Here is a 26381-nt window from a genome sequence, read left to right on the forward strand (position 1 = left end):
CAAGAAACATACAGAGAGGAAAGAGAGTCTTAACAGCAGGAGGTATTTCTTCAATTCCACCCATGTTGTCTGTGAAAAACTGGATTTTTATCATTCAGTAGATATGAATACAAGCAAGGAGCTGGTAGGGGTTTAAAGACTTGCTCAAAGGCGCTTCAGCTGTGTGGCTCAGATGTGTCAGTTTAAATCCTGGTTCTGGTTTCTTTGACTACAGAAACAAACAAAATAAACAGAACAATAAAAAACACAAATACTGAACAAGACGTGCAGAGTACAGATATGCCTGACCTTTAATCTTTTCTTGGGCTTCCATGTTATGGCGTCTCAAATTAAAAATGACAAAACAAGGGGCCCCTCAGTGGATCGACTTGTAAAGTCATTATTGTAGCGACCTGGATTCAATTCCACGGCCCTTTGCTGCAGTAATAAAGCAGAAAATGCTAAAAAACAAGAACACAAAATGACATATGGCTCTCTTTACAACAAAGCCTGTGACACTGACTTTCCTACCAACAGTTAACGTTTGTTTCTGTTAAGCGTTTTCATTCAGATTTTATTCAAATTCACTTTCTTCGTCACCAGGTTTCAACTTTACCTCAATAAGTTGTTTTCAAGATCAGATTAGGAGTGCGGAGGTTCGAATCTAGCACCAAAAATGTGCATAAAACTGTGATCATGTGTGAAAAAGAGCACACAGCCGTGTCAAACTAAAGATAAACATATATGTAAAACCCTGACTACTTACTGACCTCGAACACTGAACATGCCGAACATGCTTAAGTGCATACGCGGAGGAATGGCTCCTCTGGCTTACCATGCTTTTATCATCCCTGACTGATAATCTTCTCTTGGCTGAAATGGACAAACTGAGCTCTGATCATCTTTGCAACAAAGCCTACCAACCGTCAACGCTAGTTTCTTTTAATCATGGCAATTATCTTGAACTAACTGTAATGAATAAAACAATATTTGACACTAATGCTGTCACTTTTTATTTAAGTTCGCTGTGCCGTTCGAATGCGTGAAGAATCACTGGAGACGGCTCTGTTCTGCACAGAAAATGAAGCGTTTTTATTGCTTATGTTGCTATTTTTTCTTTGCAACTTGTTTTTTGAGATCTGCAGACGCAGCAACATCACTGCACACAAACTTACAGCTGACTCTATCAGGACTTGAGGTGTTAGGCGCATGAACAAATGAATCTTCTCAATGAACTGGCAACACTTGATGATAACTGTCACTGACTCGAGCTTCGAGCAGATGAGCTCCTCTCACCGGTGACGGAAAGCGCTGTCGTCAGGTGAGCTGTTCGTTTTGGAAACGTGTAACTCGAGATGGGAGGATGTGAAATTAAAGATCCAGTGTGCAGGATTCAGCTGGCAATCAGATATCGCTCCCCTTCCAAACAGAAGAATCTTGGGCCTCAAAAGTCCCTTCGACTCTCTGATTTCCAACTTTCCTGATGGACAGTAAAATAAACCGCTGCCAACTGTAGCTGCAGTTACCAATATTAGTTCAGTTTGTTAGCCAGGCTGCTCGAACTTTGAGCTTTTGTACCACTGGGAAGAGGAGGTATTTGGGAATGCTGACAGGGAGTTGGCCTGGTGTCATGCCAGAACCAGAGCTGGCCAAGTGGTCAATGTAACTAGGCTCAGCATCCTTGTAATATCCACAAGCAACCCACCTGGTCCGACAGTCAGACATGTTGCAAACAAATAAACACAGTAACTCAAATATCGAAGGTAAATGTTTAAAAGGAAAATTGTCCATTTACATCGCAGACAGCATTAGAGAGCTGCAATTTCGGCAAACAAGTAAGTACAATAGGTCAAAGATGAACCTGCAAGTAACTCTGCAAAAGCTAATGGACGTTTATGCCTGACAGTTTGGCTGATAATTTTTAAAATGATTTTTTATTTTACACTCTAAGTGGTTTGAATAATGTAGCAAAATTGGTTAAGCTGATGTGTGCCTGTGTTCCTTTCATTAATGTGCTTGAAGCTGGCGGGTACATGTCATCTCAACTGATCTTCGAGCTTAGACGAAACAACTTCTGCTGGTAGTTTTGGTCCCAGTCTTAAAAGCCTAATTTAGCAGGCGATCTAAGGTTCCTACGTGAAACAGGGACAGAGGAGGTCAGAGATAATAAAGTACTGTAGCACTTTAAAAACAAGTACCAAAACTTTACGATCGGTTCTCTACGGGAGGCCAGAAGAGGGGACTTACTGCATCTCTGCTTGGATGAAGCTGGGCGAGAGACAAAAATAAAGATGGTAAGAAATAAGGGTAACTAAAACAGACTCCAGATCCTTAAACGAGAAAAGTCACTTTAGGTAAGTCGAGTCTTCTTTTCGGCTCAAAAGCTAAATTGGATGACTCTTTTAATCCAAAGAAAATTACAGTGGAGTCAAGAGAATCTACCGTAATCTCTGATCCACAAAGCCTTTGAGATGGAGCGCTGCATGACGAGTTACTCTAACTCGGCTTATGTATTTATTTCACTGCCCTCCAGTTAATCCTTTCAATTTGTAGGTAAACCTATGTTTCTTTTTTTTTGTCCTTTATAAGGACGGAAATACACAAGATAAATCCAGAGTAGAGAGCCTGGCTCTTAGTTTTTATCATTCTTTCAACTCCATCTCTATCCACATGTAATCTGTTATCGATTTAGTCGTTATATTTTGCAAGATCTAGCATTTTATTCTCGCAAAATGTATTGATTTATAAAAAATAGTTTGGTTGTCTCAGATTTAAGAGGCTTGCTTTGTATTTTAATGCTGTATTTCTATTCCCAATTCTCCTCTCTGCTCAATTCAACACAAAAAGTGAGGCATATTATTCTTTTCCATATTCAATTTCAAGCAGACTAAGGAAAATAACTAATGAAAATGAATTATGGTATAGAATTAATTAAAACATCTTGTGTGCTCATGTGATTTTTATCAAAACTTAGGCTCCATCTTACTGACGACTCAAAATTCAGACTTACTCGTGATAAAAACAAGCAAAACAAAAACAACGTTTGATGGAAATTTTAACCTTTACTGAGAAAATGACAACAAGACACAAAGCAGGTCCGAGCTTGACTTCCTTGTTTTTTACAACAAGTTACCTAAACTTAACCACAGAGGTGGTAGATCACAAAACGCTCGCATGAATCATTTCGGAAGGCGATGACAAACGACTTTTTCTGCCATTAAGGTGTGTGACAGTTACAAACGACGTATTTTGCTGTTTAATTTAAGAAGACTTGTTGCTTTTCTGATGTGTGTGTGTTTTGTTGTTTTTTTTTTGTACACGTTTGCAGTTGATTTATTAGTTAGCTCAAGCAGCAGCAATCTATGAATATATTTATAACATGTCATGAACACAACTATGCCCGGCCAACCCAAAAGTCACCACGAGTTCACATAAGCCAGATCCAGAGCGAATATTGTGTATACAATAAAAACAATTTAAGATGAAGGTGATCAGATTGTCTGACCTTCGTGCTTACAACAAATCATAAATCATGTACTGTATAAAGTTGGAGAAATCGGAATACACACTGAGTAAACAATCTTTTTAGGCTTTTCAGACAAAGTTTGCAAACATAAACACATATTGAACATCCACCCCAGTTTCTGATCATCTGTACACCAGAATATTTTAATATTTTGTGTGTTTAATTAAACACTGATGTGATATTTTCATGGACATGGTGTGATCACACCTTGTAATTAAATTATTGGGCATACCACATCAATTACTCAATTCACAGATAATGTGTGATGTGCCATAACAGCTCTGCTTGACGTGTGCCTGACGGGGGTGTTCTCGCTCTCATTGTTACCTGAAGAGTTTAAAGAACAGAGGAAAATGTGTGTTTTGGTCTTTTTTGTGCATATTATTGCACAGTACTTAGAAAAGAAAATAATAATGTGCATGTGCCTCCTGATGGTTGCACATCCCAGCAGGACCTCGTTAAGTGAAAGTGCACCTAAAGACCTTTTGAGCAACCTGCAAGGCATCGCTGCACAAACTCCACCGCAGATTTGACTTTCTCTTAAAGTGCACAGTCATTAACATTGAGATTAAACACACTGGAGTGTGTTTTGTTTTATAATATTACATTATCCAGCACTGATGAGAACGTCCACCATTTTCTTTAATCTTCATCTGTAACACTCACTGCATGTGCAATTTAAGTTCCTTGTGCTGAGATTGCTTATTTTCTGCCGTGGCGCTCAGTTTTCATTCAGTGAGAAACAAAACAAATCCTTCCTTGTGTTTCTCACTGAATGACTCTGAATTACTACATTTGCATCGGTGTTGGCTTGTCGAAGGATTTTCCTCAACAGGAAATTGTCAAGCCCCTCCAGAGTCTCTCTCTGGTTTAGTGACCGAATATTGTTGAGAAAATAAGGGACACAGTAAGAGGCTTATCTGATAAATTTCCTTCTACTTTGGGTCCCATGATCCAATACTGCAATAAGCTTAAAACCCTCCCATCGGCTTCACTAGATTAATTTTACGGAAATACAAATCTAACTTTTTAACTCCCTGTTCAATTATTCCGGTAGTGTATGCATTGGTTTATACTATATATTCATGCAAGTTTGTTTTTATTTGTATAAATGTGTAAATTTATATTTTCCCTTTGTGTCCCATTATGTATGTTTTATTATTATACACATTGTTTGTTTGTTTTGTTATTACAATGGTGAGATAATGGGGGTTGGTGGTGAATTATAGGTCCTGTTTGGGGGTTGAGGAGATAAGGAAGAAAATCATTAAAATGTGTAATGATATTGTAAAAATGGCTGGTTTATTTAATAATGCATCACACACACATACACACCCATGGGGGGAAAAAATAACAGATATGCTAATGTGTGTGGAAGAAGACGAACTAAAAACAGAGTGAAAATACTTTATTGCAGTTAATATAACGTTCAGAAAACCCTTGTTAATAGTAACACCTTTGGGTGTTAAGTGCATCACTGTCAGCATCCTGTTAATCGTATTCACACTCCATAGGCGCTATCTGTACTATGTGTAACATTAACAGATATTGCATTTAAACCATTGTCCCCATGATAATAATTAGCTGGCAGTTCGTGAATGACCCCATCAGCCAGTACGATGAAGCAACTGGTGCCAGATCAACAACCAGCCAGCTAACTCCTGCTTTGTATCGATACATCATTCATTGTTTAAGTATAACTAAACCCTCAAAGAGATGAAAACCAATGGGTATTTAGTATGATTGTTGATTGATTCAGGTCCACATCTGGACATTTTAGTGTAGTGGTTAAATTCTACCATAGTGACCTCCTACAACTTGAAACTTGGCTAGACTTGGCCTGGTTGTCGCATCCTTTAAGCTGTCTAAGTTACTTTAAGTTACGTTACAACCTGCCCATCCATTAGTTTAAAATGTTAAATTATGTCGTAAAACATGGTACTTTTAATTGTTTGTTTTTTTTGGTGTTGGTGCACCACGATCCAGTTTTACTACTAGTTGGCAAATAAGTCTCTGAAACTCCACTGAACAGATGAACTGTGTTCTTCCAAAAAAATATTCCCTAATTTGGCGTTTTGATGATGGCAACAGAGAGAGCCATCTCACGGGTAGATCCAGAGTCTCCCATAGGTGTTCATTTGGGTTGAGATCTAGCCTGCCTAACATACTTTTCATGCTCATCAAAGCATCCTCATAGTCCTCATGCCCTGAATGTAAGCATCTGAATTTTTTATGTTTCTTCGCTCATTTATTAATTTTTTCCTTCAGTTTGTCACTCGTCTGTATATTGAAATACAATACACATGAACATTTATGATTTACTTGTGATAATTTATGTTGGTATTCTTCTTTTTTTTTTCTTGATTGCACAGGGAGGCTCTGCATTTTGTACTTCTGCAGTTCATCAAATTTAATAAAAGCTAACAGACCAGATAGTATAACGCTTGAGGGAAAAAGATTCACATCCTGTATGTAACCCACATCTGTCTGTTAGTATGCTCATATCGAGGTCTGCACACAGAGAAATGGCGGTTGGAGACCCTGCAGATGGGACAGCTTGTGCCATACTGTGGTCCGTCACTGCCAGACGGTAAAATGTCACAAAAATGTCAGGGGAAACCCAGTTGGCCTCATGGGCGATACTCTTCAATGATACAGCACTGAACAACACCAAAGAAAAGGCCAAACTCCCCTACACTCAAGTACTGCCACAGACTGCATATTGGCACAGTCGCCATTAGTCAGACCTTAGTTCAATATTTTATCTGCCCGTTATTCAACTTTAGGCTATAACAAGCAGAGTTGTGTGCGTATTGGACAGTAGTGTAAACATATTGGGGAAAAAAACAAGCTGTAAGGCCCAGATATTTAGTTATTAACAGTGACAGAGGCCTGTTCTTTGCAATCAGTCCATGGCTTTAAAGGCGTGTTAAATAATCTATGACCTTTATAGGGCCACAAGGAATTGCAAACCAATTTGGCAGAACTTACCTCCTCCTCCGAGTGTCTGGCACAGAACCAACCTCCACCCCTCTGTTTCCCCCCCCCAGAGCGACGGCAGCTCGCAACTGACACAAACTACAAAGCTGCATTTTCCAAAAGGGGTCGGATCAGCTCTCTAATGACAGCGAGAATCCAGCTCAGATGTGTCTTTTGAAGAGGTATTAGATCAGGAAGCGTTCTAGTTTCCATTTGTATCGCCTCAAAACATTGGGCGTTAAATCTCTGATGGGTTCTGAGATCAGTCATATACTAACTCTTCTTGTCCGTACAGATCCAACCCCTTTCCTGCCATTCCCATCGCTTGACCATCTCCATCCACTTATTGATCTCCCCATTCCCCTCTATCTCCACTTTGTCTTTGCCAGATCTGCCTAGATTCCCAGTGTTTATTCTTCCAATCTGATTCTGCCTGTCTGACCTACTACTTGACCCTCAGTTTGATGATTATTTGCCGAGACCCTTATTGGATTTGTTCGCCTGGTCTTACTGTCCTCCTTTGACCCTTGCCCATCTTTTTGAACAAAGCAAATTTGGACTGTAAGACGTGCTCCTGGGGTCAAGCTTGCCTTTTTTTTTCTGGGACGTTAGAACTTTCTCACTGAAAAGCTTATTAAAAGATACAGCAACAATCGAAATGTGATAACACCCTTGTAAATAATAAGCTGCTTTCCAAGGTTTTACTGAACTAAAGGTAATGGCTTGAACTAACAACAAACCGAGTAGTCTTGAGCGAAAATGAACAACTCTTTTTAGTGTCCGGTTTGTATCGGGTCATTATGTCAAACATACCGAGTGATCACTGCTCATTAAAGACATGAATCCCAGTCTCAACCCACTCATACTGCCAGTGCCCACTTGCCAATATAATACGGTCACAGTGCCTATTATGGTGGTGCAGTCGCTCAAAACATATCACAACCAATGGATGAAAAGGAATCTGTCGTGGTTTTGGGTTTTGGAGACGTTCCTTGTGCTTGTAACTTTACTTTCTGCCAGTGTTTCCCATCAGTTTTGATTATCTATTCCAGCCTGATCAGTTTCACCTGCCCTTGATTAGTTTTCACCTGTGTCTTGTCATCTTGCCGTCACTTTTTTGTACCCTTTTTCTTGGTTTCAGTATAAATTCCAGCCTTTCCATGTGTTTCGTTTTCTTGGACCTTATGGACTTTGGATATCGCCTACTTCTTTACGGATTTACCTGTTTGGACTGCCCTTCCTGGTTTTGAACTGAGGCTGCCCAACAACTCGTAAGCTTCTGTACATTTGCTTGTTAAACCACCTCTGTAGTCTTCATCTTGTCCTTAGTTACCCTGCTTGAACCGTAACAGAATCATTGCCTTGAACAATGACCATTTGATTCGGATCAAGTCTATAACATTGTTTGTTCGACTTACATAGCTTTCCTACCGTACATACACCCTAAATCAATGTAATAAAATGAATATTTTGTCATTATTAATGTAAACTTATACATGATGATTGATAATGTATTTAAACAGGCAGCGCTTGCTGTTGAACGTGCATGTACCGTAACAGAGTGTCATGGTTGGAAAGGTTTCAAAATATTTACATGCTTCGACTGGAAGTAGCCGATTCAGTGAAAGAATCCATCTGCCCATCACTACAAATGAGGACAGCCAAGATCAGAGCTGAGCTTTGCAGTGTTCACTTAGCATAGAGGAAACTAACAGAATTCATAGTCAGTGACTACAAATCTTCTCTGTACTGTATTCGTATCCGTGAAGTCGCCTTCAGTTTTCTGTAGAACCGTCACCATGTTGGTAGTCCTGCTTTTTTTTGACAAATTCGCAAAGATGTGGATCATCTGCAGACCTGAGCTGGGCTGGATGACATCTGGGTGCTCAAACATGTATTATCTATAGAGACCAAAAACAATTTTGTACCAGGCTGTAAACATTTTATTTCTGCTGTGAAGTTGGACATTTTAACATCGGGAGATTGCCTTATCCTGTAGCCAGCCTCAAGTTCATTGAACTGCAGTTTTCGGTGCTTCTGCATTGTCTTCCCTTCACAGCCATCGAGGTTGCCTTTTAGTGTGTACACACTATATATTTAAATCTGATTAAGCTGTACTAAATACTAATGCCAGCATGCTAACATACTCACAATGATAATGCAACATTTACCATTTTCACCATCTTAGTTCAAAGTGTTAACATGCTGGCATAAAGACTAGTTGAGATGTTGAGAATGTTATGTAGTATGCAGGTTTTTGATTAAATTAGACCTGATGATAATGAGTGGGACATGGCTGTCAAATTCACAGCAATCCATCCAATAGTTGTTGGAACATTACACTCAAAAACACACAAATGTCAGAGTAGTGCTAGAGGAATCACCAAAGTGACCCAAATAATTGCGTATAAATTGCAATAAATTGGATGATATTGCCATTCCAAGAGCCATAATGCTCCTACACTTCTCCTACAGCTGCACAACAATTCAAAAGTTCCATCTAAAAAAGAAACTGACTATTTAAAACCAGACAAATCTCGGCATCTGGTGAAGTAATGAAACAGTCACAATTATTATTCATAACTGCAGTTAAATTATGGTCATTATGTGCTTTGGGGCAGTAAATGTCATGTTTATTTTATGTCACTGTAACTTTGCAGATTATATTATGTAACCCAGAGCATGTATTTTCTGTTTCTGTCTTAGCCTATAAAAGGAAAACTTGTACTAATGTATTTAGACAAAGGCGTGCAGAACATCTCTCCTCCAGTTTTGACTGTTAACGCCAACATCTTGGACATGAATCAGTAACAATAACTGCCTGTAAATGTTCCCAGCTGGGTCAACAACAAACATACATCTAGACTTTGCTACCATTTAAACAGTGAAGATCAGGATATGATATAGATTTGTGTGCTGTGAGTTTGCAGCGTCACAAACTCATCCCAAGCGGTGTGTGTTGATTAGTGTGTGTGAGCCAACTGGATCCTACCTCATTATCTATCAAGCTAATTACAAGCTAATTATTTCAAGGGAGCGAGGTTCGCGCATCAACTTTGCAAAGTTGTTAAATTGATAGAGACAATGCAGCAGTGAGGGTAATCATTATAATTGATGGTGTGTGTGTTTGTGTAGTGAAAGAAATCAAGTTGTACCTAAGGAAAAAAAAACTGGTACGTGTTTAATTAGGAAACGATCTATATTGCAAAGAAAATAAGTGCCTCGAAAATTGATGAATCTAATTGGAAATCAGTTTCTTAACAAAGCTGTTACTACTGTGGAATGAAAGGCAGACAGTTTTTTACATACTATGTGTATTTTTAGACACACTCAACACAGGCATGAAATTACACATGACACACAGAAACAAGCTGTTCATCACATGTAAGAAAATTCTCTATTGGATTGATATAACAACTTAACTATCCGAGCAGCTCCATCCACTGAGGAAAACAAAAAAGTAAGTTTGACCTTCATGATGAGCACCTGTGTTGTCTTTCTTCCAAAATTAGCCAAAACAAAACCATGTTTATTGAGACATTTAAAAAATGTAAACATCTTCCTCTTACAATTTGATCCTCCACTAACACTTTTATTATCTTTGATAATGAAACGAGATTATAACCTTTAGAAAAAACAGGACGATTTTCAAAATAAAATGTTTATCACGGGTAAAAGAGAAGCCTACACCTGTCCAGTGTGTAGGATGTAGTGGCATCTAGTGGTGTGTTTGCAGATTGCAACCCCCTCACATTTCTTAGTGCGAAAAATGTGAAAGCTTTGTCCTGGATTACTGTAGAAACATGGTGGTTCGACATGGCGGACGCTCTGGAAGAGGACCTGCAGTGTCTGCAGATATAAAAGGCTTATTCTAAGGTAACAAAAACATAACTATTCCCATTTTAAGGTGATTATGACTATATTATATTCTATTTTTGACATATTCTGTAAATAGAAGCCGCCTAAATCTGACACATTGGACCTTTAACAATGTATCAGATGTCAGTGTAATGTGAAAAGACTCACTGTGACAATAATTATTACCAAATCTGCAGTTCTCTGCAGCTGTACAGTGCGTTTAAGTGTCTTTCAGCCTATTGTTTTGGTTTTCATGGGCCACACCTTTTCTGTTTTGGTTCAGTCTTACAGCTCTCATCAACAGGCAGCTGGATTCAGTGAAAAACCCACTGTACACCCCCCTGCTCAGCACCAAACAGCAGACAGAAATAGATGGCTGCTAGATAAACTAGGTGTAGCATTTAACAGCTAAAGATTCAGATATTTCCCTCAGGAGTTAAAAAACAGAGTGAGAAGCCAAATATTGAACTCCAGCAAATAGGCAACTGTTTACTACTAAAGTTCAGCATGATAACCTAACAGGTGACGATAAATCAGTGTTGTGTCACAGCTCGTTTCTGCTGCCCCCAAGTGGACAAAAAAAACAAACAAATAATGCAGCTTTAAGGTTTGTAGCTCTGCAGTTGTTGGTAGAAGCCGGGGTTAGGGCGAATTGAGGGCCTCGCCAGCTTCACCTGACTGTACGCATCATCAAATGACAACCCTTCCTTCAACATCAGGTAGCCAATCACGATGGAGGAAGAGCGTGATACACCTGCGTTACAGTGGACCAGCACGGCACCGTCCTGTGGGGAGAGAAACAGAGGGCACGTGGTTAAGTGATCAAGTAGAAGAAGAAACTTGGACTGTCAGCTGAATATAAAATCATGCTCAGTTGAACAGCTAGGAATGAATGCAACTATAAGCCAATTTATAGATTTAACCGGTTACCACATGAGTATAAAAAGTGAATTCACCTTAATAACAAACTTTTCTGCTCATCCTCAGCTGCACAGTTTTATCTGCTGAGTTTTTTTTCAGATAGCCATCTCTGTGATTTCTGCCGCCTCTCCAGTACAATCGAGGTAAATGTAATTTCAAAACGTTGAAAAGTGACATTTAAAACCTCGATTGTACTGGTTGTGTTAGAACTTTCAGAGGATGTTATCTCAAATATGAAATTACCTACGTGCTTAGAAAACACTGAGTAGTTTGTGAGTGAGTTAACATTTTTTGACAAGTTTGTTTTGTCACTTAAAAATTATAAATGTTCAAAGAAGTAGCACTGTCACAACCTCTTTCTATACTATCCGACTATCCTCTATATATCTTTTATGTAATAATCTATGCAATTATTTCATATGTGTATATATAACTTCTATTTCTATTATTTCTTTGCTTTTTCTATTTCATTTTTCTGTTGTGACAAGCCAAAGTCTATCTTATCTTTAAATGAGCTGTGTGTAGAAGTTAGTGCCATATAGCTGAACAGTTACAGATTGCAAGCAACTGAACGCCTCTCCCCTCAGTATTTGATGAACCTGGAAATAAAAGTAGGAAGGAGAAGCTATGGTGGCCGTGAAACTCGCAGAAAACAAACCCAGATCCAGTATTTAGTTTGTCCTTTCTCTAGACTCTAGATATTTGAGACTTAATATCAGATGATTACATACAAATCGAAACCTGGTTATGCACTTCTGCGAGTTACATGTTACACACTGAACCTTTAAATAATGTAGTTCACCATGTTGATTCAGTTTGAAGAGTCATTTTGCTGCATTTTTCAAATCTGTAAATTTCTGACTTCCCAACGTCTCTGAAAGCAGCATTAGACAGAGCATGTAGGGCAAGTTGAGACGGAATAAATCTGTGTGTGTGTGTGTGTGTGTGTGTCAAAATTTGCGATATGATTAATATTAATGTTGATGTAATTATTTTACCGCCTAGAGTGCCTGGCTGGAAATGAATTTTTTAAATTCCAGCCACATCTTTAGACAATGCACGCAGGCCCACGGCTCAGTTCTGAAGCTCAGCATATTGACACATTTGTCTCTTTTATTCATCACGGAGAGGCTCCCATCACAGAATAAAATCTCTTTTTCTGGCTACGACGGAGCGGGACGGAAACTGCAAGCACACTTTTTATTTTTCGCGTCAATCAATACTCATCGAAGGGACAGGACATTTAAATTAGTTTTATCCGCATGTGCAGTGCTTTGGTTGCTGTAATTGACGTGTTATCAGTGTTATCTGTGCTTTCATTTGGAAATATAACACAATCAGGCAGTTCCTCTGGGTGAAATACAATCAAATAAAGCACATACAGAGAAGCTGTACCCATGGTATCGGTCTTTTATAAGTTCCTATCAATCAAAAAGGTTTCTCTGCTGCTTTATATTATTTGTGCTGGTGTCTGCAGTCACTGTAGTTACATCAGTTCTTGTTTTCTTTCCGTTAGAAAAAAAAGAAAAAAAAACAGAACAGAAAACTGAAAATTGCCTGAGCAAGATAATCCATCACAGCGAACATGGAGACTTAATTTGGTTTTGTCAGAGTTTCTTGTTTTGCTGTTATTTCATTGTGCTCGAGTTGAGCTTTTTCATATCAGTGCTCACATCACATTATGTTGTGCTTACGGTCAATCTCCTGACACACACGCACACACACACACATAGAGGAAGAAATGCAAGTCTCTGCCAGGAAATAGTCCCTTTTTAAATGTTTTACATGCAGCACATGAAATGACTGAGGGTGGAAAAACAAAGATGATTTTGGCTTTCTACATTAAATAACCCGGGCAAGGTCTTTTAATAGATATTCTGACCGTCCGCCTCGCCTTTTGTGCTGAGTTACAGATAACCGACTGCCATAGATGTGTGTGTAAATGCATCACAGTGAGGTAGCAGAACAGATGAGCGCGCACACTGACATGTTAAATTAGCTGGCAGTTATAAAAGATGGCATTTTTAGGCTGCACGAACCTCCTGAGAGAGAGAGTAGATACAGAAATATTTTAATAGATTTGATGCATTTTTTAAGCTGGCAAAACCATGAAATTGTGGTGTGTGTGTGTGTGTGTGCGTGCACGTGCATCTGTCAGAGGTACTTGTGTTTACTCAGTCACTTTACACTTGCACTCCACTAGTTTTCAGGAGAAGATATTATATTACTCCACAATATTGTATATTGCAGAATTAACTAGCTGACTGAGATTTGTAAAGAATTTGTGATGAATCTAAATGTATTAATCAGAATTATGTATATTAACCAAGTGGCAACCTATGTGAAGTGAAGCCAACGTGGAAGTGCCAAAAACTGCAGTTCCTCAAACGTCCACTTGAGGCTGGCTACAGAAGTGAGTCAGTCTCCATAAGTCCCCATGTTCAAATGTCCAACTTCACAGCAGAAATAAACATGTTTACAGCCTGGTACAAAAAACAGTTTTGGTCTCTGTAGCTAATTTCCCCGTTCATGACAACTGTACTGAGGGTGAATTTATATACAACTCACCTGTTCAAATTATATTAAGGCTTAAAGTTATGCAGGATTAACAGTGTGGAAGCTTTGATTGACAGGTAGGTGCTGTTACAGATGGCTTGTTCGAGCAGCTAGGCCTCAGTTCTGCCGATGACTCACGTCTTTGCCATTTCTTAGATTACTCCACTGACTCTATACCAGGGGTGTCAAACTGGTCCACAAAGGGGCCGTGTGGCTGCAGGTTTTCCTTCCAACCAAACAGCAGCACACCAGACTTGACTCTTTAATCACTGATCTCAGGCTTCAGAGAGTTGAGTTGGTTCAAACGTTGTCTCTTGGTTGGTTGAACGAAACCTGCAGCCACACGGGCCTTTGTGGCCAGTTTGCTCTATACGGTAAATATGAAGCCAGTGGGTGGCTAACTTAGCATAGCATAAAGACTGGAAACGAAGGGAAACAGTTAGCCTGACTCTGCCCTGAGGTTACAGAGTCTGCCCACCTATCACCTCTGATACTCTCAAAATAATATGTTGTTCAATCTGTATAAAAAACAATGTGTAAAAATGACAATTCATAGTTTAACAGGAGTTTATGTGCGTTACTATTTCTTGCCAAGGACCCGTTACCATCACTGCAGTAAAATAAAGTTTGGCTGGCTGCTGGCTTCATAAAAATTGAAGTAAAATTCAACAGAAAGGGCGTATAAAGGTGTATTTCACATTAAAGATTTGATACTTTACATAAGTTTATATAAAAAATGCGTTTCCTCAATGTGCCATGTGGATGATTACATGCACAGTGTGTTTACCTGTTCTTGTACGTCATCTATGAAGCAGCTGCATTCCCCAAGATATGAAGTGATGTCCGTGTCCGGGAGGTCCAGGATCTGGAGCGTCTTATATACAAACTGATCTGGGAACAGGTTAGTGACTCCATAGGCCACATTTAGCACATGAGACACCTGGCAGACACACACAGAGAGAGAGAGACATGAAACCCCCGGAGCAAAATGACCCCTGAGCATTGACTTGTCTTAAAAGCTGTTTTTCCCTGTGGCAAGAGAGATCTTCTGTCAGCCATATTGATGACATGACACCACCTGAATGTGACTGAGTGAGAGGGGCAGGAAGACGGAGCGAGGAAGAGGGATGTGAAAGAAGACAGATGGCTTCAATTAATTTTACACTATCTGTCTACTTTAACTTCAATTTAGCTTAGCTCAGAGGGCTAAATTCTCTCCTGCTTTAAATCTCAGGATCATACAGATGTGTACTGCTTTTGGACTGCTTGGAACATCTTTTGTCTTTAGGTTAAAGGGTAATGGAGATATTCTATATGTTTCTAACGGTCAACAAAGCCCATGAAAAGACCAAAAACTGGCAGTTTATGTGGATCCAAAACCTGATATGACAAAAACTGGGTGACATGTTCCTCATTTGGACTCAACCCCACACACATCATCCTGTTGCCCCAAATACTCACCAGAGCCCCAAATCTGGATTAATCCGCAGCAGAAAATATCCGCAGATAAATCCACTCCTTATTATTCTTTAAGTAACATTTGCTATTTTAGGGCATGAAGAAAACAAAACAATAAAACGTATTCATCGTTGGTTTTGGTCTTTTCCTGGGATTTGTTGACAATAAAAATATAGAAATAATGGCAGCCTTTCCCTCTGATAAGACCACAGGATGGTACAGAGCACATTTCATCACTAATATCTATAAAAAGACTTTTGGAAAATCCTAGTTATGTTTTTTTTAAGTAGTTTACTCTTTAGTTGACTGAAAAAAGATCTGTATTTGTTGTCCCTGGTCAGATGCTAAAAATAGTCTAATGATCCCACACTGGAGAAAATCACCTGTCAAAGCAGCTCGGATACACAAGGCGGATAAGAAATGACTCAAAAATGAGAAATAAACAGAAGAAAGTGATGAAGTCGTTCTGGTGTTAAAGAGTCTGACAGTTGTTGGAATGAAGAACTGTTTCTGAAGGAGCTGTTTCAGGTGTTCTCAGGCTTCTGCTCCTCTCATGCAGGAGGTGAGAGGAGTTGTTCATGATGGATGTCAGCTTTGCTAATATCCTCCTCTCCCCCACTTCCTCTGTGGAGTCTAGAGGGCAGTCCAAGACAGTGATGGAGCTCTTGGCCAGTTTGTTGAGTCTTTTCCTGTCATTTGTTGCTCCTTTCATTCATTACTAAAGATCTGATAGAGCAGCAGGGTGGACAATATATTAATATCATTGATCAAACATCAAATAAATAACCAGGTTCTCTGTGTTATATCCAGAATGTGGACAGGATGTTTATTAAATGCTCTACTGGTAAGAACAGACCTTTTTACAAATTGTGATTTGAGCCCACTTCCAAGTCCCCTGAGCTTTAGTATCTATCTGTGAAGCCCTGGTTGATTTGGTTATTAGGCAGTCAAAGGTTTCATTCCAGAAACAGACAGTGAAGGTATTTGTAATCTCTCCAATTCATCATCCTGAGACTGCACAGGCAGCAATATGCTCGTGCCCGGGAGCAGCCACTGCAGAGAGGAGTAGTCACATTTCTCTGATGTGGAGAAAGCAGAGCTGAGACTTACTGTAATCATTTACTCCCTCTACTGAGCTAAACTGTCACTGCATGAGTCATGAAGCTCCTCTGGCTATTGGCTGGGTTGACGCAGACCCGCAGGAACACGCGCACCTACACGGCTGCCTCTAATCTCATGTCACTACACATGCCATCACAACAAGGCAAGGGCATGCCCGCTCTATTGATCCATCTGTACTGACCTTATATCTCTGCAGGGTGTCAATGTCGTGGGCTGCATCCTGAGAAGCTGAAAAGGCAGAAACAACTCGATGAGGAGACAGACAGGAGGGCAAATGTGTCTTTAAAAACGAGATTCCTGCAGGCTGATAATAATTACTCAGCTTTAAAATGATCAAATGCAGCTTCTGCTTCCTCCTTTACATGAATATTCATCAGCAACTACCATATTATTTTTACATGAGAGAAAATTTACCACTTACAATAATTTAACTTTACAGTACCATCGGTTTTATGGCAATGACGGCGATGCTGCTGCTTTTATTAAAACAGTTTTATTCATAATGAAGCGGCATTAAGTCATTTATCAAACAAAAGTGCCAAATTGGTTGTTGGTTTGATTTCTGGTTGAGCAAAGTAAGTCATATAAAGATGACGCCCAGGGCTAAAGCTCTAAGACTCTAACCCTGCCCTGCAGTTTTATTCCTGATAAAAGTAAACCAAGCAAGACTCATGCATAAATACAGACAATTCAGTGGTGTAAAAACTCAGCAGCAGATGGCAAATGCTGCAGGATATCAGCACCTATATCACTTAGTAAGAAAAAAACTCACACAGAAGACTCTTTCTGAATAGCTGCAACACTACAGAGGGAGGATATCAGTCAGCGGAAAGCAACAATACAACGGCTTAAAGCGACAGAAAGAAAAAAAAAAACACAAATCAGACGATTTGTACAGTAGCCCGAGGCTAGGCTTAAAAACTGCTGAAATAAACATTCAATATTATCTATAGCTGCAGAGAAGGAAGTTTATGATATTCATGAAAAGGCGTCAGCCTCCGAAACAGCAAGAGTTTGAGTGACTAATGCAGCAGCGGAAGCAGGTCAAAGACTAGTGAAGGAAATAAAACGAGAGAGAACGTGCAGCAGGCCGACCTGATTCAGCTGAGAGAGGCAGCTCATGACTGAAGGAGACAGTTAAAACCGAATGAGCCGACAGTCACTCTCAATTTGTCAGATAAGTCTTGGTGAAAACAGCAGTGCTGGTCTAAAAAAGCAGGAGCTGGATAATTATGTGACATATGGGCAAGAAACAGAATATGAAGGCAGGACTTCCTCCAGATTTCCACAGTGAATACTCGCTGTCTTCAGTCCACGGCCTTCAAAGTAGCAATATTTGCACTCTTTGCAAGCGGCCAGAGCTACTTTTAACTTAATGCCAAATGCATGGTGTTGAGAGGAGTGTCTGGAAATAAGCCAGCTCCGGCCCATGTGCCTCATCAGTGCCAAAGGAAAAGATTTAAATTGACACATTTGGGAAAGGGTGCAGGAACGCCAGTATTTTTATCCTTATATCTCAGGCATGCTTATTCTGTTGAGTAGAAGATTTTAGAAGTAAAACTTTACAGTATGAAAATCCTCTTCTGCCTCTCTTATTATTTATTGCCCTTGCACTCAATATTCAGTGTTGTTCAGGTTTTTCAAATGAAGGATTATCTTTTGTGGGGTTAGATTCTCCTACATCAATCTGCAGATATATCTAAAAACACATTATCTTTAAAAATGTACTGTTTGAAGATTAAAGAACAAGTTCCTCAGTATAATGCAATTCTTAGTTTGTTGTCCTCTTTGAGGACACAAATATTGCAAGTAATAATTCAATTTTTGGGGGAAAAAAAAGCTCATTTGCTCGCTTGTAGACGGCTGAGAAGTCTCATGTTTTTGCAGGATATATGAAGCCAGCAACAGGGTTCGCTTAGCTTAGCACAAAGAGTGAAAACAGAGGGAAACTGCTAGCCCAAACAAAGAAAAGTAATATGGTAACTGATGAACTTTAGAGGTGCAAATAAGCGACTCTACCTAAATGATGTGCTGTCCCTTTGAAACAAGGCTTCGTACATTTTGGAGAATGTTTTCATAAGAAAGCAACACAATGTTTTATTAGGTTTGGTTCATATTATTACTGGGCTGAATATTTTGGGTTATACACTGTATATTTCATGATCGTTCAAGACGATTGACTGAGTTTGCAAAACTACTAACTAAACCTGACTAATAATAAATGTCAGGAGAGCTGCACCTCTGGCCAAATAATCCAAATTAAACCACAGAATTAAAGTCAAACTGTCACAATGAATGCATAAGATAATAACGACTCGCTGGAAATGACCACTGCGGATGGTAGTATATTATAAATATTACATAGTGAAATCAAGGACTGCAGAGCTGATCCTGTAAGGTCCTAACAGGGATGTGAATAGTTATTAGCAGTGAACCACTGTATAGGAAAGAGTCACCTCTATTGAGCCCAACAGATGTAATATTTTATTGATCCCTGCTGAGAAATTTTCTCTTTGATTCTCTCCTGCAGTGAGGTCAAAGCACACCTAAAGCTACAGAAGTGAACAGCACCCCAGAGCTGTGAGGGGATTCAATGTCAGGCTCAAGGACGCTTCAGCAGGACGGACGGATACATGCTGACATGTGAGGGCGTCAACGCGCGTCCTCCAGCTGAAGGGTACATCGCTATGATCCCTGAGACGAATTCAAGATTAATGACATCGATTTATTCGTTATTTTATTTATTTATTATTCGGAACAAACCATGACCGAGCGCCTTTGTAGACTGGAATACTGAAGTTAGACACTATCAAACTAAAACTGTCGAATAAAACCTCACAAGCTCCAGCGAGGTTTTCCCTCTGTGCTACCATAAAGACGCCGTAACATCTGTCTATGTAAAAATGGACATGAACTGTATGGTTATTACAGAGCTGGAAGTGGTGGCAGCACAGATAACAGCTGCTGGAGTATGTATAATATAATAATATAGCTATATATTATCACACGTGACACCTGAGAAAGTTCAATTTGTTAACAAAAGCTGAGAAATAAAATCAAATGTTCGGAAGAAGTAGTTAAGTGAGCCTTGAGATTAGAATATTTTACCACAGATACACAAGTACTTTTTTTAGATTTTAGTTTTCAGTCAAGACTTTAAATTCAGACCTTTGTCTTTACTTTTCAGTGTTCAGCATAGTTTGAATTTTAGGTGAAAGTGTTTGTTTTTGTGTGCTTGTAGTTTTTTAAATATATTCTGAAACAATATTTTTGTCGTCCTCCTACTTTTACCTCATTAAATTTTTTTGGTAATTAGCTGTCACATTTTCTTGGTGCCCTTTTAAAGTGACCAAAGTAATTAACTCATACTCAGAAAACTTTCTTAATTTAAGTCATGAGTGCATAATTCACAGACTCCTTCTTTACCTGGTAGTAGTAAAAATAGTGGCAGCGAGTAGCTCTAATAGCAATGTGGTACTTGTGGAGGTGTTGATTAGTAGTATTGGTGCTGATTGTAGCTCAGGAGGTAGAGCGGGTCGTCCACTAATCAGATGATCTATGGTTTGATCCCTGCACGTCAAAGTGTACTTACTGAACCCCAAATTGCTCTCGTAAGCTGTGCAACACCTTTACGCCTCAACACCTCCTAAAAACTTCTTCCTACTCCTTTTTGAACATGTGCGATTTAATTTAAATTTGCACTGGTTAAGAGAACTTAACAGTTGAGTTTGTGTGTGTGTGGGTTTGACCTGTTTTGGTTTTTTTTTTGTATACATCTTTTCTTTTTTATTTTGGCTTTTATAAAATCTTCAAATCAAAAAACGCACCTTCAGTGATCAGAACACAGAAAACAGAAAAATGCTGTGTAACAACTCATTTACCATTTAGCAACAATTGAAGGATTAGTAATAATAATTGTAGTACTAATCGTGGCAGCAGTAGGAGTTTTAGTTGAAGAAGTTCAGTTGCAGTAATGCTCAAATAGTGTTTGAAGTAGCAGAAGCAGTACTAGTAGTCGTGGTAATAATGGTGGCAGTAGCAGATAGTAACAATAACAGTAAAAGTACAAGTGTAGAACAGGCTGTACATTCATACTAAGAGAATTTAAGAGGTTAGAAACAATAGTAGACTTGCACTGTTAGTGGTAGGAGTATTAAAAGTATTACCCAGCAGTAAGAAAGGTCTAACAACACCGACTTGAAGGTCCAGACTTTGATCTTCTACAAATCCACATCCACTTCCCTCCTCCAGCTCTTCAACCTGCTCCTCGCCCTCTCCTCCATCAGTCCTCCTCTCCAGCAGCCTCCTGCCTGTCACTGTGGTAACACGCGTGCACTGTTTCTTCAGGCGGTTTTTGGAGAAGCCCTGGATCTCCTGAGCCAGCGAATGCATCACAGCAGCAGTTTACAGGGAGTCAGCTGCAACAAAGCAAAGAGTATTAAAAGAGGAGGCGTTAGACTGAACAGAGCCATGTGATCTGTTCATACCTGCAGACACCTTATATACCCCATACACAACCAGCAGACATACAAAATCAATCAACTGCTTCAGTAGAGCAGGTTTGTTTTCAACTTAGGTTACTTTGTCAGTTGATTTATGACATTTTAAAGTGCATAAACTTCACTTTTTGGTGCGTTTAATCCCAACAGCTAACCTATGCACAACATGTGAAACACCTTGACGTGCAATGAGGGCGGTGACGTGTAAAACATCTGTAAATAATGGCTGATTTTGAACAAAAAAACACAGAGCTGTGTCGTTTTCCTGCTTCGTGAACCCACCTGCTCCTGTAAATGTACTGTGTTCTACCAAAACCCCCACTCAGAGTTAGATCGTCGCTGCTTTAAGCCTTCCATACATTGCATGCACATTTACATGCACAGCTGCAGCATTTCATGGAGGATTGGTGAGAAACTCGGACGCGGTTGCAGGAGTCGAGGCTTTCAAAGACCTGACAGCTGAGTCGGAAGCTGCGTCAACAATGTGAGGCGTTCACTGACTCACAGTAAAATAGTAAATGGCACGGACACGCTAATCCTGCTCAGGGTGTGGCTGATAATGGTGCAAAGTTTTGTTTATTAATTAACAAATCTAATCCTTTTATTATTTAGAGAGCTTTAATTCAGAAATGTAGACTTTGTTAAGGTTAAACTTTTAGCTTTTAAACTGGACAGTAGTTTGCACTTGGACAGAGAAGAAAATAACAATGGAGAAGTTTATTTATAATTTTACCACAAAATCCAGATGCAGTGCTGAAGCCATTACACTGATCTGTGTTTTACTTATATTATATTCATGTGAGTAACATAATCATGCTTATATATCAAATTATGCTGATCATAATGAAATACCATTGATTATGTTGATGTAATATTTCTTAAATGGTTATGATGATGATGATGATGATGTCAGAGATGGTACCTCTATATGTAGATGTTACCTGGGCACAGGTAAGGGGTGTGTTTGGCTAGAGAGCGGAAGGGTAAACAATTTTCAACCGCATTTTGAGACAAAGCAGAGTTTTGTTTATATTGCCGTTACTGTTAACACATAAAAGAATGTATTACTGTGACACTACGAAAGAATGCACGTTGATTTACTGACCGCTCCTACATGCAGTGATTAGTTAAAGCACGTCCTGACGAATACTATTACTAAAATGACTTGTAGTGCATGTGGCTTTAGTATCCTGTTGGAAAAAGCACTAAAGGATAGTTGGTTCTGATGGCTTATTAGCTTACATCATGATCACCGTGCAAGATTAAAGAAGGTACATCAATCAAAGAGAGAGAGACACACAAATGCACAGCAGCAGCAAATCATTTCATTGGTGTCTACGTATCAGAATCATTACTTATTTTTGTTACAATACTCCAGGTATACAAACAAACAAACAAGAACAACATATGTAAACAAGTAACCATCTATATAAAAGATCAAATTTACAGTTAAATAATGTGCAACAACTGCAAAAAGTGATGTTTGTGTCGGATTACAGAAGGGGGTGATATCAAGCTGATATTGAAGATATTAATATAAATTCAAAACTTATTTTAAATTACATTAAAGAGATCCCCACGCATAAAATATTGCAAATGGTCTGATATGTTTCTATGTCAGAGTACCACCAGTGGGTACTTGCACCAGAGTTTGAGAAGCAGTGAATTTTTACTATTACCGGGTGTCCGTGAACGCAGCAGGAGCCAGCCTCGTTGTGAAAACCAGGACAACTCCTTCATCCCTGTGACCGAAAAAAAAAACAGGCTGGGAGACGGAGGGGTGGAGTACAGGAAGCTATCCGAACATGGGTGAAATCTAAAAACCTAACGCCATAAATCACAGCTGCTTCATTTCATTTGACGGGCGATTTGTGATATTTTTTATTTTTATTTTTTTTCTGGATTCAATTTGGGGAATTTTTTGTTGTAACCGAACACAGCGAGCAAGATGTCTCGGGGAGTGATCCAGCCCAGCCAGCAGAAACTGGCAGAAAAACTCACCATCCTCAACGACAGAGGCATCGGGATGTTGACCCGTGTTTACAATATCAAAAAGGTTCGCACACACACACATACACACACACACATGCAGATATATCTCCATGTAACCACGTAGGACTCATTATATGGACCCGAAATCAGTGTCAATACCAGCGTCAGTTGACAGTATTAATGCTTGATTTAGCTCGTTACTCAACGTTAACGGTAGCTAGATTAATCCACCCCTGATATTTGATATATTAGGCACTAATAATGCTCTTTAAACAGATATACATATGCGTCACTTATCCTAAATATGTCCCTTTTAGCATCCCATGGAAGGAAGCAGGGCTGTATGTAGCCACAAGCTGTCGCGTTAGCTTGCGGTAAAGCCGACCGTTGGTTGTTTTATTATTTTTTTATACACATAAACTGGATTTAAAATAGTGTTGGAGACAAATGTAAAAGGCATATTATGAGCGCTGTGGTGGCCGTGTATCGACCACAAACCACAGCAATAATTAGAAACCGTTAAAATGAGGTGATAATCGGCAAACCGTCAGGGCCTGCAGCGGTGTTAGCAGGCGGCTAGGTAGCTAAGCTAAGCTAAGCTAACCAACGGCTAAAGCTGTTGGTTCGGGCGTCGTCTCTGCTCCACCAAAAAAAACAAAAACAAAAAAAAAACACGAAGCTCACCACCAAAAAACAAAACAAAAACACCAAACCACAGACACAAACCGCAGCTTTAGATGATTTATTAGTTCAAACCAGTCAGTCTCATCTAACTTTGTGTTTTTCCACAGTTCAAACCAGTCAGTCTCATCTAACTTTGTGTTTTTCCACCCGAGCTAACAGCTAAGCTAAACGTTAAACGTTGAAAAAATAACGGCTGATTTTTAAACGAATATTTTGCCTTTTTATTCGATTAATCGTTAAAAATATCATTTAAAAAAAAGACCTAGTTTATCAAACAAGCCTAAAACATTGAGTGCATTGTATTAAAAATGATATAAATATCAATAAGTGCGTGTTTATCTCTTTTAATTTTGTATTTTTAATCAATCAGTTGATCAATTAAAGGTCCAGTGTGTAACATTTAATCGGATCTATTGACATACATGGAGAATAGGGATGTAACGATACACTCACGACTCGATCCGGTTCACGATACGATTTTCTCACAATTATTAATATTTTTTTATCAAAATGAGCTACCAGACAAATTACGACCAAATAAAAATATCTTTTTATTTGTAGGAAAAAAAGTATTTCTTTACAGAAACTCTCAAACAGTTTGTGTTCTCTTATAAAAATGAGAATGGTCATTTTAAACAACAAAATACAGTCTTTGGAAACAATCTCACAAGTAAACTCGTGTTAACCGGTGTAACGTTACTTTTGCCTCTCACTGTGGCAGTGGCTCATATGCTGCTGCATGTTGCTCGGGGTTGTATTTGTGTATAAAGGGAATCCAAAAAGTCGCCACACAGGTGATTTCAAACTGCTCGGTGCATCCTCTATTTCAAAGTCACGTGACTCGACGTCTGACGTTCAACAAATGATTCACCAACCAGTGACTTTTTTTAAGATGACATAAGAAAAAGAACATATCCTACTACGTCTCTCGCATTCGCGAAGAATCGCGACTCATTTTTTCTGTCAACCGGTGTGAATCATCACGCATTTGTACCGATTTTTAATCGTGTTACGATGCATCGTTACATCCCTAATTAAAAATGATATAAATATCAATTGCATCAAAAAGTGCATGTTTATCTCTTAATTTTTTTAACAGCTGCTTTGCTCATTAATCAATGATGCAGCATAGTTTGAATTTTAGGTGAAAGTGTTTCTTTTTGTGTGCTTGTAGTTTAAAAAATATATATATATTCTGAAACAATATTTTTGTCGTTCTCCTACTTTTACCTCATTAGATTTTTTTGGTAATTAGCTGTCACATTTTCTTTGTGCCCTCTCAAAGTGACCAAATAATCCAATACATTTAAGAAAAAAACATCATCCAATACATTAAAGAAAAGTACCTAGTTTATCAAACAAGCCTAAAACATTAAGTGCATTGTATTAAAAATGACATAAATATCAATAAGTGCGTGTTTATCTCTTTAATTTTGTATTTTTTAACAGCTGTTTTGCTCAATAATGAATGCTACAGTTGTCAGTTGATCAATTAAAGGCCCAGTGTGTAAGATTTAATTGGATCTATTGACATGAATGGAGAATAATGTTTTTAATTAGTGTGTAATCACCTAAAAATATTAATTGTTATGTTTATTTTGCCTTTTTGAATGAGCCTTTTTATATCTACAGAGGGAGCGGGTCCTCTTATATGGAGTCTGCCATGTTTCTACAGCAGACCAGAAGGGACAAACCAAAGACTGTTCTCTACATACGACCTTTTCACATTTAGTTTCACTGTAGTTTCTCTTTGACGCTTAAAACAAGGTTATTCAGTCGATTGCAATCTGAAGCTTCACCAACTAGATGCCACTAAATTTTACACACTGGACCTTTTTTTTAAGCTAATTATTACAGCACAAACATGTAGCATTTGATGTTTAAAGTCCCTCTAAGTCATAGTAATATAAAATATAACACATTTATTAATGTTACTGACTGTTTAACTGTGTTGCTCAAGTATTACACCAATGGTTTGTGTGTGTGTGTGGGAGGAAAAAGAGTAGTGGATCTGTTTGTGTGGGACTAGCCTTTGTGCCTGAGTATGTGTGATGAATAAAAAAAAAAAAGAGGGAGAGCAAGAGAAAGAGGTCAGTCATATCCTACCAAAGTTATAGAGAGCACAGAGTAGACATTAAACTGTCTGAAAGCCCATACTGTTTCCTATTTATTGGCCTAAAAACAACAGTCAAAATGTGGCGTTACATTGTATTTTTTCTTACGAGACAGTATGAGCAGTCAGGCACGACCGCAGAGATTTTGCTGCTGATTACTCTCCTTAGTACGCCCTTCCTTTCCTCCCTTTCTTCCTTCCTTTTTCTTTCTGTCCGTGCCATCATCCTCACATCTATCCTGATCTACCTCACCATACGGCTTCTGAACATATCCACCCTGATATTCTGTTCCAATGTTTTTATTTTATTTTTATTTTTTTTTAATGCTTCCTCTTCTTTGTTTTTTTTTTGTTTGTTTTTTTTACCTTGTGATGATAGAAAACTTTCTAGCATCCAAATATCTTACTGCATCCCAAAGCTAGAAATGAAAGAACTGGGACAGTAATCTGTGATGCAATCTGTGGGCTCATTCTGGAGAAATTTGGACGCCAGTTTAATCTTTTAATCTTTTTTTTTTTTTAATCTCCTGAAAAATTCCCACATAAAGCTGCTCACAAAGTTGTCTCTAAGTCCTCATCAGCGGCTTTGTTAAGTTTCTTAATGAACACAGAGGTGACAGACTTGCTGCTCTTGTTTCTGCCTTTGGGAGAGAGTAATTCATGCTCACTAACGGTAATATCATCATCTAAGATC

The 26381-nt window shown here is 38.8% G+C and overlaps 2 protein-coding genes and 1 long non-coding RNA gene across 7 annotated transcripts in view; 2 read left to right on the plus strand and 1 right to left on the minus strand.

Moving 5' to 3' along the window:
- The first annotated feature begins 7586 nt into the window (after positions 1–7586).
- LOC113745685 (uncharacterized) lies at positions 7587–20205 on the plus strand. The gene is made up of 3 exons (XR_003462325.1): positions 7587–7755; positions 14632–14720; positions 18930–20205. It is a non-coding gene; the product is annotated as an uncharacterized LOC113745685 (long non-coding RNA).
- LOC104925590 (dual specificity protein phosphatase 19) lies at positions 9538–22643 on the minus strand. 2 transcript variants are annotated; one of them, XM_027278320.1, is made up of 5 exons: positions 22578–22643; positions 20566–20817; positions 16581–16627; positions 14607–14759; positions 9538–11127 (listed from the first exon to the last, which is right to left on the minus strand). In XM_027278320.1, exons 2-5 carry the CDS (start codon positions 20789–20791, stop codon positions 10945–10947), a joined length of 609 nt encoding a protein of 202 aa, XP_027134121.1. In that variant the 5' UTR covers positions 20792–20817; positions 22578–22643; the 3' UTR covers positions 9538–10944. The 2 variants fall into 2 exon arrangements, with proteins under 2 accessions (XP_027134121.1, XP_027134120.1); XM_027278319.1 differs by lacking the exon at positions 22578–22643 and adding an exon at positions 21181–21384 and having other exon boundaries at positions 9539–11127.
- Positions 22644–22811: 168 nt separating this feature from the next.
- nckap1 (NCK-associated protein 1) overlaps positions 22812–26381 on the plus strand; it is a 33256-nt gene continuing 29686 nt past the window's right edge. For all 4 annotated transcript variants that reach the window (XM_027278315.1, XM_027278316.1, XM_027278317.1 and 1 more), the window contains exon 1: positions 22812–22954. In XM_027278315.1, coding sequence (XP_027134116.1) covers positions 22847–22954 — 108 coding nt within the window. In that variant the 5' untranslated portion in view covers positions 22812–22846. The remainder of the gene's footprint in view (positions 22955–26381) is intronic.

This window comes from Larimichthys crocea, chromosome III, assembly GCF_000972845.2.
Source record: "Larimichthys crocea isolate SSNF chromosome III, L_crocea_2.0, whole genome shotgun sequence".
NCBI lineage: Eukaryota > Metazoa > Chordata > Actinopteri > Sciaenidae > Larimichthys > Larimichthys crocea.